At 36.7% G+C, this 16,382-nt stretch overlaps 2 protein-coding genes and 1 long non-coding RNA gene across 9 annotated transcripts in view; 2 read left to right on the top strand and 1 right to left on the bottom strand.

Moving 5' to 3' along the window:
• nolo (no long nerve cord) overlaps window positions 1-16,382 on the bottom strand; it is a 74,521-nt gene that overhangs the window by 49,528 nt on the left and 8,611 nt on the right. For 5 of the 6 annotated variants that reach the window (XM_064698158.1, XM_064698160.1, XM_064698161.1 and 2 more), the window contains exon 2: window positions 8,883-8,972. In XM_064698158.1, the coding sequence (XP_064554228.1) occupies window positions 8,883-8,936 (54 nt within the window). In that variant the 5' untranslated portion in view covers window positions 8,937-8,972. Of the gene's footprint in view, window positions 1-8,882; window positions 8,973-9,581; window positions 9,628-16,382 lie in introns of those variants that run through there. The other variant, XM_064698159.1, reaches the window with a different exon arrangement.
• Window positions 1,197-1,716, top strand: LOC135439516 (uncharacterized). Its single transcript, XR_010438064.1, has 2 exons — window positions 1,197-1,351; window positions 1,443-1,716. It is a non-coding gene; the product is annotated as an uncharacterized LOC135439516 (long non-coding RNA).
• On the top strand, window positions 12,917-15,116 carry LOC135438981 (uncharacterized). 2 transcript variants are annotated; one of them, XM_064697554.1, is made up of 3 exons: window positions 12,917-13,168; window positions 13,256-13,708; window positions 14,373-15,116. In XM_064697554.1, the coding sequence occupies exons 2-3, from the start codon at window positions 13,262-13,264 to the stop codon at window positions 15,030-15,032; spliced, it is 1,107 nt and encodes a 368-aa protein (XP_064553624.1). In that variant the 5' UTR covers window positions 12,917-13,168; window positions 13,256-13,261; the 3' UTR covers window positions 15,033-15,116. The 2 variants fall into 2 exon arrangements, with proteins under 2 accessions (XP_064553624.1, XP_064553623.1); XM_064697553.1 differs by having other exon boundaries at window positions 12,917-13,172.

Below are 16,382 nucleotides of genomic sequence, written 5' to 3'. Positions count from 1 at the left end.
TTGTTGCTTACAAAAAATCTTACAACCCTCATTTAAGACTTCAATGTAGTTATTATTCGCTTAAAACACTATACTTTAGCATTTCAATCATCTTATGTTCGTTCTGTTCAATTTCTCTATATTCCACTAACCCACAGGAGCACCTACTAAAAGCTTAACTTCACACCAGCTCCCTTCTACCATTAATCATCTCAACAAATAGTACATCTTCGCTTGCTATGCCTTCTTCTTATTCTTCATTCTTTTGAGTCCCTCACAGAACACTCATCGCAAAACATGTCAAGCACTCGTACGCCTAGGCCATTAACACGCCCTCAACTCAACAAAACAACCTAACAAACAACCTAGCAAGCAAACAAACAAATATCGGGCCCAGACAGATAGACAGAGGTACAAGCAGACTGATGGTAGGACAGATAGACAAATACTAGGAAAAGCAAAGAAACCAAAAAAGAAAAAAAAAAATAAGCGGCACACGCAAAACCTTGGTCGCAAAGTCAAATTGAAAATGGCAGCAGAACGAGGAGCCTGAAGAAAGTAACGGAATACGACAATGGGTAAGAAAAATATTTACTACACGTAACAATAAATCCACTCGAGAAATGGGTGAAGAAATACTAGCGAAGCGCACACAAAACGCACAAAAAAAACAACAACAACAAAAACAACAAACTTCAGGGCAAAAGGGAAATTTTTCTAGTCGGACCTGCCCCATTTACAACAAAAGGCTTTCATGTCCTTCATTGCCGACGAAAATTCAACAGCACGCAAGGCAACCATTTTTTATACATGAAGTGTAACACACACTTCGACAAATTGATACCAAGATTAAATCTTGACGACATGAATAGGCAAAAAAACATACACATATTTATATGTATAAATGAATATATGATTATGACTGGAAAAAGTCAACTAGCCGGAAATATTTATTAAATTTTTTTTTGTAATTTAATTTTACATTAATTATGAAGGCACTGTGCAGGTGCTCTGGTTCACAGCCAGAACTAATTAGTGTTGCCCTCCCTCAGTCAAATAGAACTAATCCAGCAACAGTGGCCGCAACGAGACAGTTACCAATTTCAGCTGCCAAGTTGGCTGTTCGCCATTTTCTAATTTCAATTTGTCGTTGCGGCTGCTCAGTTTTTCAGCTACTTTTTTGTTTGTATTATTTTTTATTTTTTTTGGTTCACCATTGACGACCCGCACAAATGACGACGCCCAATGTCCATTGACATCGCTTTGTGGTCGACAGAATTGCCAACGTTGTCGCTGCTCAACATTAAAATTAATTACCACAAATGGACAAGTCTCATTACAGCGCGTTTCTTTTTGGCGTGCTATGTACATGGTAAGTATACATACACATAAGCAAATATATATATATACAATATATATATATGCATGTATATTGTAGCCCTAACTACTATTGTTGTTGCCAGGCTATTAGATGACTGTTCTCCCCACTGTGACTGGCACTCGAATGAGAATAAGAACTATACACAAAAGTTGCAAAAGTAAATCATTAATTTTTTCTTGTGGAATGACCTACATGCAACTTTGTGAGGCATGTGAGTATGCTGGGAGATGAGCTGTGTGGACAAAGGAAAATGGACATGGACATGGAACTCTGAAGCGTTTTATGTTAAAAGAGTTTTTCTATAGAAAATGTTTGACAATATATATGTACAAAAATGTGTACAAACTATTTTTAAATTGAATGTTATAGTTTTTGAAAAGTTTACCTCTTTAATTAATTTGTTGGACTTTCCAATACGTCACATCAATAATTATGTTGAGTTTTAACAAGCAAGAACATTTATGTTTGGAGAATCAAATGGAAAAACAGACAGACTGACAGAAAATGGCTATATCGACTCGGTTGTTAATACTGATCAATTATATGTATACTGAATGTGGTTGGCCTCAGACTGGATACTATGATTCGAGACACTACATAGAGACAAAAATAGTCCACGATTTAAATAAACTAATCTTGAACATATCAAAACCTATACATTTTTTTGTTAACTATATTTTGTATCAGTGTAATAAGTATTATGAGCAGTTCAATTCATTCGCAATTCCTTACGTATGACTCTTTCCACAAAAGTAATACTTTTTCACATTATTCTTTAATTATTAATTACTTTAAGCATCGGTCTGTTAACCATTTCCTGGAAATACTGCATTCGATTTCGATTAAGAAATGTAACTTATATCTCAATCTATTAATAGTTTCCTAATTGCATTAAGAACCAGCTTCTAGGAGTCCTAACAACTATTTTGAACTAATAAGACCAATTTATTTTTTTTAGCGCATTGGTCGCTTAAACCAATTGAATGCATCGTTGCTGACGTCGTCGTTGCCAACTAGCCCCACCCGTCCCAAGCTAAAAGTTCAACATCCCTCATTACAGCCAACCCCCAGGCCCCAAAACTCCAACTCCGCTTCCACACCCCCCACAACAATGCCACAGTTGCAAAACCGCGTCACTTTAGCATTGCTTTTGCCATTGTTTGGTGTGAATGTTGTGGAAACGAGCCGGCAACAAACAAACTGAACTCAGCTGTAAATGAACGAACGAAGTGAACCCAAAGAGTGTGGAACAGAATTGAGAACAGTCCAGAACTGTGGGGAACAGAAACTAAACTCAAACTGAATGAAATGAATGAATAAAAGAATGCAAGTGTAGTGTGGCATAAAGCAAAGTCAGCTAAGAAAAATATGAAGAAATAAAAATAGTCTAGTAGTGAATGCACGACTAGAAAATATCCTGTACACACATACGTATATGTGCACGTTAATACACATATGTATAACAGCTGACTTCGTAATATCATAAAACGTATATAAAGAAAGGTATGGCCAAATTTAAATACACGACTAAAACGTGCCTAAATCCCTAGATATATTTTTGAGATATTGTGATTTCTTTTCTGATGTCGTCATGACTAAGGAACATGTATAGATATAGAGAAATCTGAGCAGATATAAATACCAAAAAAAGGGACAGATATAATATTTTTAGGAGTCATACCAATAAATATGCTATTCCAGCCTAAATTTTTAAGCCGGGTGTCAACCAAATGGACATATTCATATTCCCCAATTTAAACAGTTATATATCTTCTGATGTATCTGATGTATGATATATCTAATGTATTTTATAAGGTGTGGCCAACTAATTTAACCTCCCTTATACGCGTGATAACACCCGTTTGCTGAGTACGGGGTATAATAAGAAAAGCCAACTGCAGAATCATGAAATATTTTGTACATTAGCAATTGTTTCGCTGCTGCGAGTGTATGTGCCTTCATGTGTGTGTGTGTGTGTGTGTTTGGGTGTGTGGTAAGTTGACCCTTGCTAAAGCCATTCTTCCATTCTCTCGCCCACGCCCCCTCCTCAGCTGCCTCGTAACGTGCCAATAATAGTTAGAGTTTGGCTTTGTTACAAGCCCAGAGGAGAGAAACCTATATATATACATACCTATGCTCGTATTCTATGGGTAATACAACAATCTAACAAACCGAGTTCAGTTTATGCTTTTCTGGTTTGGTTTTGCTCGCTGCTCTCATTTTGGCTTTATTCATTCTGCGCGCTTTTCTTTTGGCAATTACTCAAAGTTTTTGTGCACCGGTCAAATGATTTCAAAGGAAACAGAAACAGAATAACAGCAAAAAATAATAAAATAAACTAAGTTATGCATTTCAATTTCAGCTACTATTGCGAAAATTAATTTATCATTTTGTTAAATTCAAGTTGAAATGTGCTCTTTGCGGTTGAATTTGCTCAGTTTGCTGGGGTTGAGTTTTCGGTTTTGCTCGGTTATTGAATTGTGGCCGAGATTTGTTGGCAAATCAGAATTTTGGTAATTGGTTTAAATCAATTAAATTGCACTTCACAGGAAATGCAAAGAGACAATGATCAATTACAACACTACATAAATTGCAAGCTGTGTTTGCTTAGAGCAAACATTTTGATATCCTATGGCATTAAGAAAGTTTAAAAAGGAATAAATAAGGTTGAGGAAAGTGTACATATTCTTGATCAAAAAGAAGAGTCTAATCCTTTTTTTTTGTACTGTTTATAAAATAAGGTCTCAGAGAGTTTTAAAAAAGAATGGAATAATTAAATTAGAAGACATTTCACATTTAACAACGCATTAATTCCTGAAAAGCATTTTCCGCGGATTATACTTGTCTATTTTATCTTTATGTTTCTCTGTTTGAAAACTTGTCGCAGTAATTTGACTGTCTGCTTTAGACAAATCTACTCTGAACTTCTTTCATATACTTAATTATAAGAGCTTTTTATTCCGTCTATAGATAAAACAACTTAAGGAAAGTGTACTTATCAAAACTCTATATAATAATTTTTCCCTAATACCTACTTGTTTTTCCCACCCTTTTATCCGAAAATCTCATACAATCAACTTTTATGGGAGACCGCTTAAAATGTTCTGTCGCACGTCTACGCAAAACAAGCGCAAGTTTTTAACATTTGTTCACGCGTGCCCACTTAAATATGCAACAATTTCCGCATAATTTCGTGCACTCCCTAGGCTAAAGGCTCCAGGACACTATGGCGGCTATCCACACATGCATATGTATTTACACACACCCACAAGCACACACGAATACATGCAAGCACAACTATTCGCACTCGTATGTGTGTGCGGCTAATCACATGACTGACTAACACGAACTATCTATGGCAGGTGGGTGTGCGTGTGTGCGCGGGTGTATCTGTGCGTGAGTATGCGTGTGTGTGTGTGTGCAAGTGTATCTGTGAAGTTGACGCTGAGCCTATGGCCAAGCAATTATTACGCACCAACAAGCACGCACACACCCACACCTACGCACACCAACACATAGAGAGAACTGAACAAACCGACAGAACACACATTTGGTGGCCAGTGCGTTGGACAGGACCTGCGGCATGTGCGGGTCCTGCCCCGACGTTGATTAATACGAAGCAATTTGCAGTCCGTGAGATGGCGATAGCGATGCGTGAAACTGTCATGCGATTTTCGTATGACTCTCAACTGTTGAGCCATGGACAACATTTTGATGACCCATATTCGTATGTCAGACGCAAGTGGTTGCCACCAAATGCTGGCTCAACAGTTCGAATGATTTCCCCCAATTTCTAAATATGACAGAGCTGTGATTAACTAACTGAAGTCTGTGAATGCCACGAATTTACCCATTTATTAACTTGATTGTAATCCTTATCAAATTATATATTATCAAAATGTATTTGCTGTTCTCTCTTTCTTTCAATCTGGACTTTTAAAAGAAACGATATTTCCCTAATTCTGATTCCAAGAGAAGGATGACCTAACAGTAATTTGGACTTTTAAAAGAAACGATATTTCCCTAATTCTGATTCCAAGAGAAGGATGACCTAACAGTAATTAATAAATTCGTTGTATTCATTAGGAAACCTATCGATAAAATTATCGATACAAATATATTTTGATTTTAATTTCGGTAAATATCACCAACCTGTCTTCTTTGCTCCTCAATTCAAAATTGCTTAAATAATACTAATAAATTTAAAATAATACTGTGATATTTCAATTATAATGAAAAATAATTATATTCTAGCATATCTAGTAAAAAAATTTAAATTTATAATAATGTTTAAAAGTTGTTCCTTAATGCAGAACATTTTTAAATACATATTATTTACATATTTTTTGATTTCTGAGAATGATATGGAATATTCTTCGACACACACTTTCTGATTAAGTAGCACATATTTTTTTTTACTATTTTTATTTATACAATATTAATTATAGCCTTGGTATTATTTTACCTGTTACCAGAGACATCAATTTTATTTTTCGAATGGCACACATATCGATTAAAAAATCAAAACAAATTCGCTGCTTCGCATTTCCATTCCCAATATCAAACGCCATTGTGTTTTTCTAGCTAGAGGATAAAAAACCCAAATGGTGAACCTCACAATTTGACTTTTGCAGTCATTTCCCATTCCAATCGCAATCCTCGATAACACCACACAGTAGCTCTGGGAAGCACGGCCAGAGGCAACACATGCATAAATTATTTGCGCAATAAAAAGCAACAACACAGTTCAGTTCACCCTACGCCACACAGCACACACACCATCAACCGCCTCTTGGCTCTTCCCACCTCACACATGCCCACAAATATTTTAAAACAATTAAACAATCTTTTTTCACGTTGGTAGATTCGCAAAAAAGTGCAGCATTTATTTAAAAGCCACTGCATGAAGTTCAAAAGCGAAAACAAGCCAAAAAAAATGCATTTAAAATATGCCAGCCACTATAAAGAGGGCTCGAGGGGGAAGCCCGATCGGGGGGTGGGGTACAACAAACGCTTACATATTTTATGAACTGCTAAAAACAGTTGAAAATCCAACTAAATTTGGTCAACCAAAATCGAACGAAATAGTTTCAGAGCCAAATGAGGTCAAACGCATTTCAAATCTCTCAATTTTATAGCTCCATTAAATATCAATAAAGCATTTTAATGCTCTTAAATATATAATTTAAAGTTTCCAAAGAAATGTCATTCAGTAGCTAAAAAAAATATTTTATTTATATGTACAATTAACTCAGGGTTGGAGTGTGAGCTATTATTAAATGTTCAGCTCAATACATTTTTCAAAATAATCTACATTTAAGTATTCAAAAGAAGAAAAAACTAAAAAAGGGATATTTTCAAGCGTAGAGGTGGACACTGTAAACGCTACAAAGCTGCGAGTGGAACAAATATTTCCCTATATCACGAAGGACAGGGAAATATTCAAGCCATAGTTTGGATCCTTTTGCCCAGAATAAACCAAAAACTACAAAGAAAGAGAAAATATACAATTATTTAATAAATTAAATAAGCCGAAAGTCTTTGTTGCAAGTAAGCAAAATGCAATCAATCATCCTGTTATTATAATAATTGTAACCGTTTAGTTGACATGGGTACGATAAGAAGAAAATCATCAGAAAAGCTTTAGCAACAAGGCCATAATTATGATCGAACCTAAACAGACATATTGTATGTATCTTTTCCTTGTTATATTTCAATGCCTCGCTCAGTTAGTAACGAAATTACAATACCCGTTGTCAGGGGCATAATAACCAGTCAAATTGTCGAACTACAATTGAATAGACTACCCAATATACATGCACACATATACACATATATAGTATATATCTATATGTATGCAATATCCCAAATGAGCTCAGAAAATTTGAGGATACGCCATAACTTGCCTTAACATTACTTATTAACATATCGAAACCATTCCGAGGAGCCCAGAACAAACCTGACAGCGGGCAATACATAAAACACAGCACACACACACTCTCTCTCTCTCTCTCTCTCCCTCTCTCTCTCCCGCTGCTGAAGACAATGCCATTTACATAACATCGTATCGTAACGTAACGCATCGAAGGCAGGCAAGCAAAAATGCGTATAAAGCTTAACATTAAATATTTATAAATATTACGTATACGTAATCGAATTGATTGATTTTGCAATTTCACGCAAGCCGAAACAAATGCAGACAGGGAAACGTACAAGCAGAGAAAGAGTCGAAAATGATGAGAATGTGGATGTTAAAACAGGCTAGTTGCTAACCAACCACGAAGGAAACAAACTGGACCTGACCTGTCCAGCTCAGGCAGTCAGTCAACCAAACTGTGGGTAACTTGAAACGAACTAAAGCTAAAAGAGGTTGCAAGAGGGGTTGAGGGGTCGTTGCTCTGGGGATTATGGGTAGCGGGATAGTGGGGTAGAGGGGTGCGGCAGGACAGAGCAGAGCGTCTTAAGTGATTTCTAACTGGGGGGCCGTACAAGTCAGCAGCCAGATAAAATACATTATGGTAATGTGCGCACAGTAACAAGTTGTATGGCCGCTGCCACGCCCACACATTAAGGAAGCACACAAAAACGCACACACACACACACACGCACGAGCATGTAAAAGACTATAGAACAGTTTACAAGCCACATGGCCTAATCCTTTTGCCCCCTTTACCACAGTAAGCCAATGACCAGCAAAATACATTGAACTCGTAGTCAGGGTTAGATTTGGGATTGGAATTGGGATTGGGATTGGGATTGAGGTTACCAAACTGGTGTCCGGATCTGGTTCTGCTTCATTGGCGCTATAAAATGCCAACGGGTTGCCAAAGCCGACGAAAAGTACCCGAAATCACAAAGCGGCACGTGTTGCTATCCGACTTTGAGTCTTGAGCATTCCGACCCCCCCGCCCCTTCATAGTCAAGGCAACCAGTAACAGGCCACAAAAAAAAAGGGTTCGAACCCCCAATCCCGCCCACCTTGCGCTGTCGTCTAAATTATTGGTAATTTGATGTTTTATTACATTTTTTGAAAATTTAATGCGCGTCCCTTTTTGTATGAGCTGCTTTAAAATTTATGAATTTGCGTCAGTTATAGGGAGAGGGTTGGACTTCTGACGGCCACGTTATTGCTGTGGCTCATAATTGTCACACAATTTTTGAGGCAACTGACTTTTACGATTATGCGACCATATTTAAGTTGCAGTTAGGGTTAGGCAAATGGTAACTGCGGGGAAATCATGCTTACATTTTAGACCGCAATTTTAATATACGAAGGGATATCAAAGGGCAATGAAGCTTTAATAATCTAACTCCTGTTAAGGGTGAAGTAGCAATAATAGTATTTTATATAATGCCTTACCACCTATATGATATAGAAACAGGATCTTACAAGCAGCATCAAACGAAAATTCGAAATTTAAGTAAAATAATCAGAAAACGAGTAAATATAAAACTGATTAAAAGCTTCTTAAAATATATGTTTACAATAAATTTGAATCAAATGAATTTATGCATTACTTACCACGAGCAAAACTGCCCGAATTTGTTTAGTCTTCCAATAAATTTGCGCTGGCATTTTTATCTGTATTTTCTGGTAATCATGGTTTCCATGCTGCAATAGAGAATAGAAGGTACTTAAATCAAATATCAAATAAAGCAATTAAATAGTTGGTCTAAATACTAATTGAAACAATATGCAGCTGGTACCTAATGTCTGAGACAAAGAAACCATTAGATTTAGTGTAAATAAACACATAATCAACAAATACCAACAAGCAAATATACACACACACACACACACACACACTCACGCACGTACACAAGCTCAATAAGAACTTAAATCAATAGAACCTGGCATTTGTTTAAGGAATTGGCCTTTTGCATAATTAAGCAAAATATTGTTAAATCTTTGCGTATGCGACGATTAATGAAGGCAACAACAAAAGCACCAGCTGAGCGAGAGACAAGAAATATGACCAGGGGGAGCTTGGGAGCGGGACGGGGGAGGGCGGCTGAAATTATGGCAGACTCTTTGGAGCGTCCCCGTTGCGTAAACAAGGGCTACAGTGAGCGTAATAAATACGTTTACGGCTCTGAGACATTTGTCATTCAAATTATGTACAAACGACATTACTCATTTCTTCGATGGTTTCTCCCCTACATAGGCAACACGAGTAGGCGTGGCACTTGACAGAAAATTTCACAAATTATCCTTGCTAACAGTGTTTGCTGTTATTTTCCTTCTTTCATTTTGGAGAAAAAATTTAATTTAGATTTATGCACGTTAATTTCGTTTCGGTTGATTTTCCGAGGCAGCAGCCTTTCCTGACTGCCTGCTGTTTATTTTGAATTCATTTCATTTTACAGTCAAGTAATTTGTTTGGCCTGAAAGGGGCGGCAAAGTTATTTAATGTACTTTTAAATATACGCACGTAATTGTAGCCTGTAGTCGGTAAGGTGACTACAAAGGGTATGACAAATTTTGCAAGGGTTTGAAACAAGAGGATAGAACCTTTAAAACAGATGCACATTAAGATTTTCAAAAGTCGATAAATATCGTTTTTCATAAATCATCATACAGCGAAAATCGAATTATAAAACCGCAGTTAAATCGTCTCATGAAAATTGAAACTCGATTGGTGGATCAGAAAAAACCGATGTTTTTCACATGGTTTAGCGATAGTTATCGATTTGATATTTATCAACTTAAAACATTTATATTCATTCAAATATTCATTCAAATATTTAGATATAGGCCTTAAGTTTGATATATGTACTTATATTTGTAGTTAATAATATGTTTATGATAAGTAGTATTTCTTGATTCGGCTAACTGAATTGCTGAATAAAATATAGCATAAAAATACAAATTATTAATTAAATTAATTCATGTGTACTTTACTTTCAAGGGCTGAGTACAAGGTATCTTGCTGGGAAGTACTTCTAGAGAAAGTTTTTTGCCTGTTCAACTTAAACGTAATACTTTAAAGTACTTTTAAGTGTTTTAATCAAACAGCAATAATTATTCCACAAACTTTATACGATAAACTCGCGCTTAACATTAATTGTAAAACTCCAAACATTATTTTACATAAGACATGTTTTTTTCCCAGCAACGATTCAATTAATCGTCATAATTTATGGAGGTGGCACAGAGATATGTTGGCTTTATCAATCCTAAACCAATTGAATGCACACCAGGGAACACTTAAGGTCGCCGAGCACGTACCACAAATTGGAAAATGCTAAAAATACATGGCGCAAAGTAGTTTTCACCAACCAAGGGAATATTGGAGAAATGGTTCACATCTATTGAATTGGTATTAAAACTTTTTCATGTTAAACAGTGCCATTCATCATGTTATTCTCAAACACACATTTCTTTTACCCCCTTGCGCTGTAAAAGTTGCATTTAATAGGTGAAACATTTTGTGTGGTAATTATGAGCAGATAGCCGTGAAAAATATCTAACTGAATGGCAATTCTTCAGCAAATGTGTCCCCAACATTCAACATTCCCCCAATTTTCGGTTCGCCAGTATTGGAATGCGCTCTGACAGACGCTGCGTTGTTGCGGTGTTGTCAACACTTGCGACCTCTAGAAGACCCCAAATAAAAAATCAAAAATATAACTTAAAAAATATTACATGGAAGGTCATAAATAAAACGTTCATTTGGGCCTCACCCAGCGGCTGCAAAAGGTGGGTGTTTCTGTGTTAAAGCTCGCAGGTGATTTTATGTGGTTTTTATGTTTGTGCTCTGTGTATGTGTGTGTGTGTGTGTGCTGCGTGTGTGGTTGCTCCTCCTGTTGTTGTTAAATTTGGTAGCTGAAACGTAATGTAATTAGTTGGCCCTACCAAATACGTAATGAGTACAATTTAAAGACTTTTGTGGTTTAGCAAGATTTAAGCAAATGGCAACCAATACTTTGAGTACTTTACAGTAAGCACCCAAAAGTACTTATTACTTTGATATGCGCATAAAATGCAACTATAATTGGGACTTTTCTTTAATCCATAAATAATTGCATTGAGGTTTCCGACACGAGTTTCAATTTATTTGCCTTGGCTTCAATCGTATCCCTGTTATGTCTTATGTAATCCAATATTGTACGGATTTTTAAAAAGTCTGATTAAACTTACCCTATGGTTATTTGCATAACGTTACGCAATTAATTAAATAATTAAAAACTGATTTCGTATTCTCTGTTTTCAAACAGCAACGGAAATCAGACAGACAACTCAACCAGATAAAAGGGAGACAAGTAAAGAACGCTTGAAATAAATTAACTATGCTCTTGTTTTTATTACCCTTACAGAGGATGAGAACAGTTTATCGTGAAATGTGTAACGCTTTGCTCAAAGCGAATTCGAATAAAGTATCGACAAAATATATTTATATATATCTATATTACTTCACACTCGATAAATATCGATTATGTCTATTTTCCTATCTGTATGTTAATCTTTAACACATTATATTTCATAATAATAGAAAAATATCTATGGACAATTGTGTCTATTTTCCCATCTAATCTTCAATCAATCAATCGATAAACATCAACAAATATCTCAAAATTTCTGTAAAATGATATTTCTGTCTTATCATTTTACAGAAATTTGTGCTCATATATCAGACAGGGTACCAACATTTTTAACTTTTCGATAACTCTTCTTAAAATTGAAATAACCCATTTAAAGAGGATATTTTGATATAAACTTTGTTTGTTTTTTTTTTTTGTAGAGATCGGATTAACTATTAAATTGTTTAAGAATCAATTTTCTTCATCGTGTCCTCAACTTTCGGCATCTGTTTGTGTGTAATTCTATATGTGTGTAAAAAATTAAGTTCAAAGACAGTTGGAAGCTGAGTAAAAAGAGTTTCTCCCATATATATCTACTTGTCCATACATCTGTGCTTGTGAGTGCATTCAATCTTCGGCATCCCCCAAAAAGCACACTGTGCTCTCTTTTATTGTTCCCTTTATTCGTTCACCTCATTCCCTTTGTCATTGTCATTGGTGTTGTGCTTGTTGTTGTCCATTTGGTTGTTGCTGCTGTTGCTGTTGCTGCTGCAAATGTTGCGCATTGAACTTTTAATTAGTAAAATGTGACGTCTGCTTAAGCGAACAACCCCACCCCGGCTGAAAGGTAAGCCGTGTAAGGTGCCATGTGTTGGGAGGATGGGTTCGGTTCGACGCAAAGCAAATGACAACAAAATGAAATTCATTTCTATGCACAGATTGTTTGCCTTTGCAGGTGGGCGGGCGTGCCATTGCATAACATTTTGTTTGTTTATGTTTCGGGGCTTTTATGATGTCGTCGTCGACGACAAGTTCATAAATTATGAACAATTAAAATGTTGCCCGGGAATTGCCTGGGGCAAGGTAAACGCGCTCGCAGTTAATTTGGGGTTCCTGCACGCTACTCAGCTAGGTTCATCAAAAATGTTTGCATATGTCACAAACAAGGGGTCCACCCAATTGAAACGAGCTACAGTGAAGCCAGGCAGCCAGTGGCTTTGCCTAGCTTGTCATGTGTCGTCTACTGCTTCAGTTTTTAGTTTACAGTCCCCAGTTAATGTACATAAATAGTAAATATAAAAAAAATTTTAAGTTACAATCAAACCTATGTATAATCTGCCGATAACAACGCCCCAGCCGCCAAAGGGGGCTATTCCGGGTCTGACCAATTTTGGGCCGTACCCGAGGAATCGACCAAATGTCATCAAGTTCTAAGCTAAACCAAAGTCTAAGGATTGAATATCGAGCTCTCCATCGGAGCCAGTTCAAAAATCGAAGCCAACTAAAGTGAGTAATGCCCCCGCTATCACTTGAAAATATCGTTATTATTTGTTTTATTGGACTCCTCATTAATCTTTCTGCTTTCCGACACAGTTTACCATGTTTCCACATCCAGACATTCCCAGTTGGTATTATTATAATTCCATGTCGATGCCTGATCCCAATGCACAATTTATGAATACACCCTATCCACAACAACAGCAGCAAACATTCATGTCACCAGGATCTTCGAGACAACAAACGTATGCCTATGCGCCCCAATTGCAGCAAACACAGCTGCCACCATCCCATTATTATGGCCAGACGCAGACGCAGCCCGTAAACAATTTCTTAAATTCCTACAGCTCGTATAATTCTGCCAGCTCGGTCCAGATGCAGGCGCAGGCACAGGCAGTGTCCTTGGCTCGGGCTCAGCAGCAGACGACCTGGTTTGATTATCCGGCACAGAAGCCTCCACAGAGCTACAACTATTGGTATCAGAACCAGGAAGATTTAAGTATCTTGGCACCGCAGTCCATATGCCAGACTAGGCCAATTATAAGTCTGGTGAGAAAACTATAATACTTTAATAATTTAGTATTTGAGAAGAGATCGAGCATTATATTTCAATGTTAGTTTCCAGGGAAATATATATTTTAATCAGGTCTGCTAACCCAAAAAAAAGTCTGACTACGTTTTGGCTTGTGAGCCCCATTACTTAATTAAGCACTAATTGACCGCTCTGCGGTTTATTATATATATTTAATTCGTTGACTTAATTTTATCTTCGCCCAAAATTGGCATTTACCAAATATGATTAGATAAATCTGTGGGTTAAGGCTCAAGATATTTAAGTTTTGCGACTGTTTGCCTTAAACTTTGCCTTATTTTGAAACCCAAACAAGTTTGGTATATTTCGCATATAGCTTAGCTGTTTTTATGCAACTTAAAAAATATAATAAAGCCTTGATATATTTCTTTTAAATATGTGCTTTGACTTTCTCAGAATATTTCTAGCATTTAATGCAATTAATAAGTCGACAACGCAAATCAATTTAGTCGAGCATTTCATTTTTCTTGCAATTAATTTAAGATATTTTCCACATTTTATAAAAAGGCTTGCAAATAGAATTAATGCAATTAACAAGCTTCTACAAAAGTATTTTGTTGATATTATTGGAATTGGACAACAAGTTAAAAAAATATATTCAATTTATTTCATTTTTAATAGCAGGAGGATGGGTCCCACGCAAGCCACCAGCAAAGGTCGCCTTCAGGCAACCCCTCACGCTACCCAGCTGGCAATCGACAAGAAATTGAATACTTTTCGCACCTCGGCAGCGGAAGTCTCAATCGCATTGATAGCGTCTCCAGCTTTAAAAACCAACAAGGCTTGCGCATTCGGAATTCTGAGCAAGATTTAGTCGAGTATCGCCGCATAGCCGCACGTCAACTGAAATCAATCGAAAAACGAGAAGTGGCTGCGCTGCGAGCTCCGCAGGAACTACAAATTAGGGAGATCGAACAGGGGTGTAGCCTAGTGAATGAGAACTATCAAGTGGAGATCAGGCAGAAAGCGCCGACGACTCAAAATGTGGTTGTCGAAGGGCCGCTGGAAAACAGGGACAGCGGTTTCTTCAGAAAACTTGGACTGTTAAAGGATCCGTTTTTGCGTAAACAACAGAAAGCCGCGCAGCTACAAACAAATTCACGTTTCTGTGATCAGATATGCGATCCGAGCGGATCAGAGGATACAGTTGAACGTTGTCCACGTAAGAAACGAAACTTTTTGAAACGCCTCTTTGGTGGCATGCATTATCCCTCGAATGTCAATTTGAATGTCCTTATGGAGCAGGATCTGCGCGAGGCGATAGAATTCGGGAAACGGTAGAAAAATACACAGACTGAATATCAACTTCCGATATATGTAATATTCTTTTCATAATATATAAAAAAAATACTCCACCCAATTAAACTTAGGGTTTTTTATTGGAAAAATTAATAAAAAGCTTCACCTTATGGGAATTTATACATATGTATATATATATTGACAGTAGGTAGATTATGATAAATAAACTTGATATCAATTCAAACGCTTTTTAAATCACAACTCGAGTTATTTTTAAAGTCCCTACTTCCGAGCGAATACTTTTGTAATATATCACAATACATTGAAAACTCTGACGATTTATAAATAATTACCAATTTAAAAAAGTGGATTGAAAGAGAATATGCTACCAAGAAGGATGTCCGCCTAATAGGAGTGCCCGTAAGGATCACTGTGGAATAAATACCAGAAATAGTTTTTAAATTCCCAAACCCACTAAAAAAAAACGTTTGATTGCACAATTTACTTGATAATCCAGTACATTGAAAATAATAGATGGGAAATGGATATGCCCTGATTCATAATGGCTTAAGAGGAAGTGTCCGCTCAAGAGGGCTGTCCGCCTAATAGGAGTGCCCGTTAGCAGATTTTTCAGTGTACTTCCAACACCCAAGACACATCTAATGAAGAGCTAATCCATTAAGAATAAGTTAAATATGACACGTGTGAGGTCTCATTTCCAACAAGTTTTTCCACGAAAAACTAAGTAAATTCCAACTTATGCAGAACTGACACCGCGGATTAGCTTTTGACCCGCCGCAGCGATCAACCAATGTGACAGCGGTTTCAATTTGTGTCGCAAGCGTTAACGGCGGCTCATTAAACAGCCATCAGCGCTTATTAATTTTGACATTTCAATGGCCATATATCATTATCCGGCTAGCAAGCCATCAGCAGCTCGTCAGCTCGTCAGCTCGCCAGCATCCACGGAACCGCAGAGCATTTGGCAGGCAGACAAATTCCAAAAAAAACCAAAAATAATTGCGCAGTTAACACGCTAATCAGCTCGTTACCAACTTTTTGATTTCCAACTGATTGAAAACCATGCCCAGTTTTATGGCACGAAACCAGCACAAAACACTTTTGAATAGTTTTCCCGCAGGTTTGGGAAAAAAAAACACGGGCGGCACGAACGAAATTTGAGTTAAATAAATTGGTTTTGGCTTAAAAAACTGCTTAGCCAACATATACTATAATATTGCTTATAAAATATAGAAATTTTCTTTTAATACAAAAAACCCAATGCTTCTTTTATTTTCAGACAATTTTCAGTTTAAAGCTTTAATTTTAATAATTTAAGCTATTGAAATCACAATTATTCAAAAATGTTGTGTATTTCATTATTGATTGATT

The sequence above is a fragment of the Drosophila montana genome, unplaced genomic scaffold (genome assembly GCF_035044405.1).
Source record: "Drosophila montana isolate Dmon_TW-CO22-7 unplaced genomic scaffold, ASM3504440v1 contig_402_1, whole genome shotgun sequence".
NCBI classification, from domain to species: Eukaryota; Metazoa; Arthropoda; class Insecta; order Diptera; family Drosophilidae; genus Drosophila; species Drosophila montana.
The sequence above is the reverse complement of the archived record's forward strand: the minus strand, read 5'-3'. Positions and strand labels throughout refer to the sequence as shown.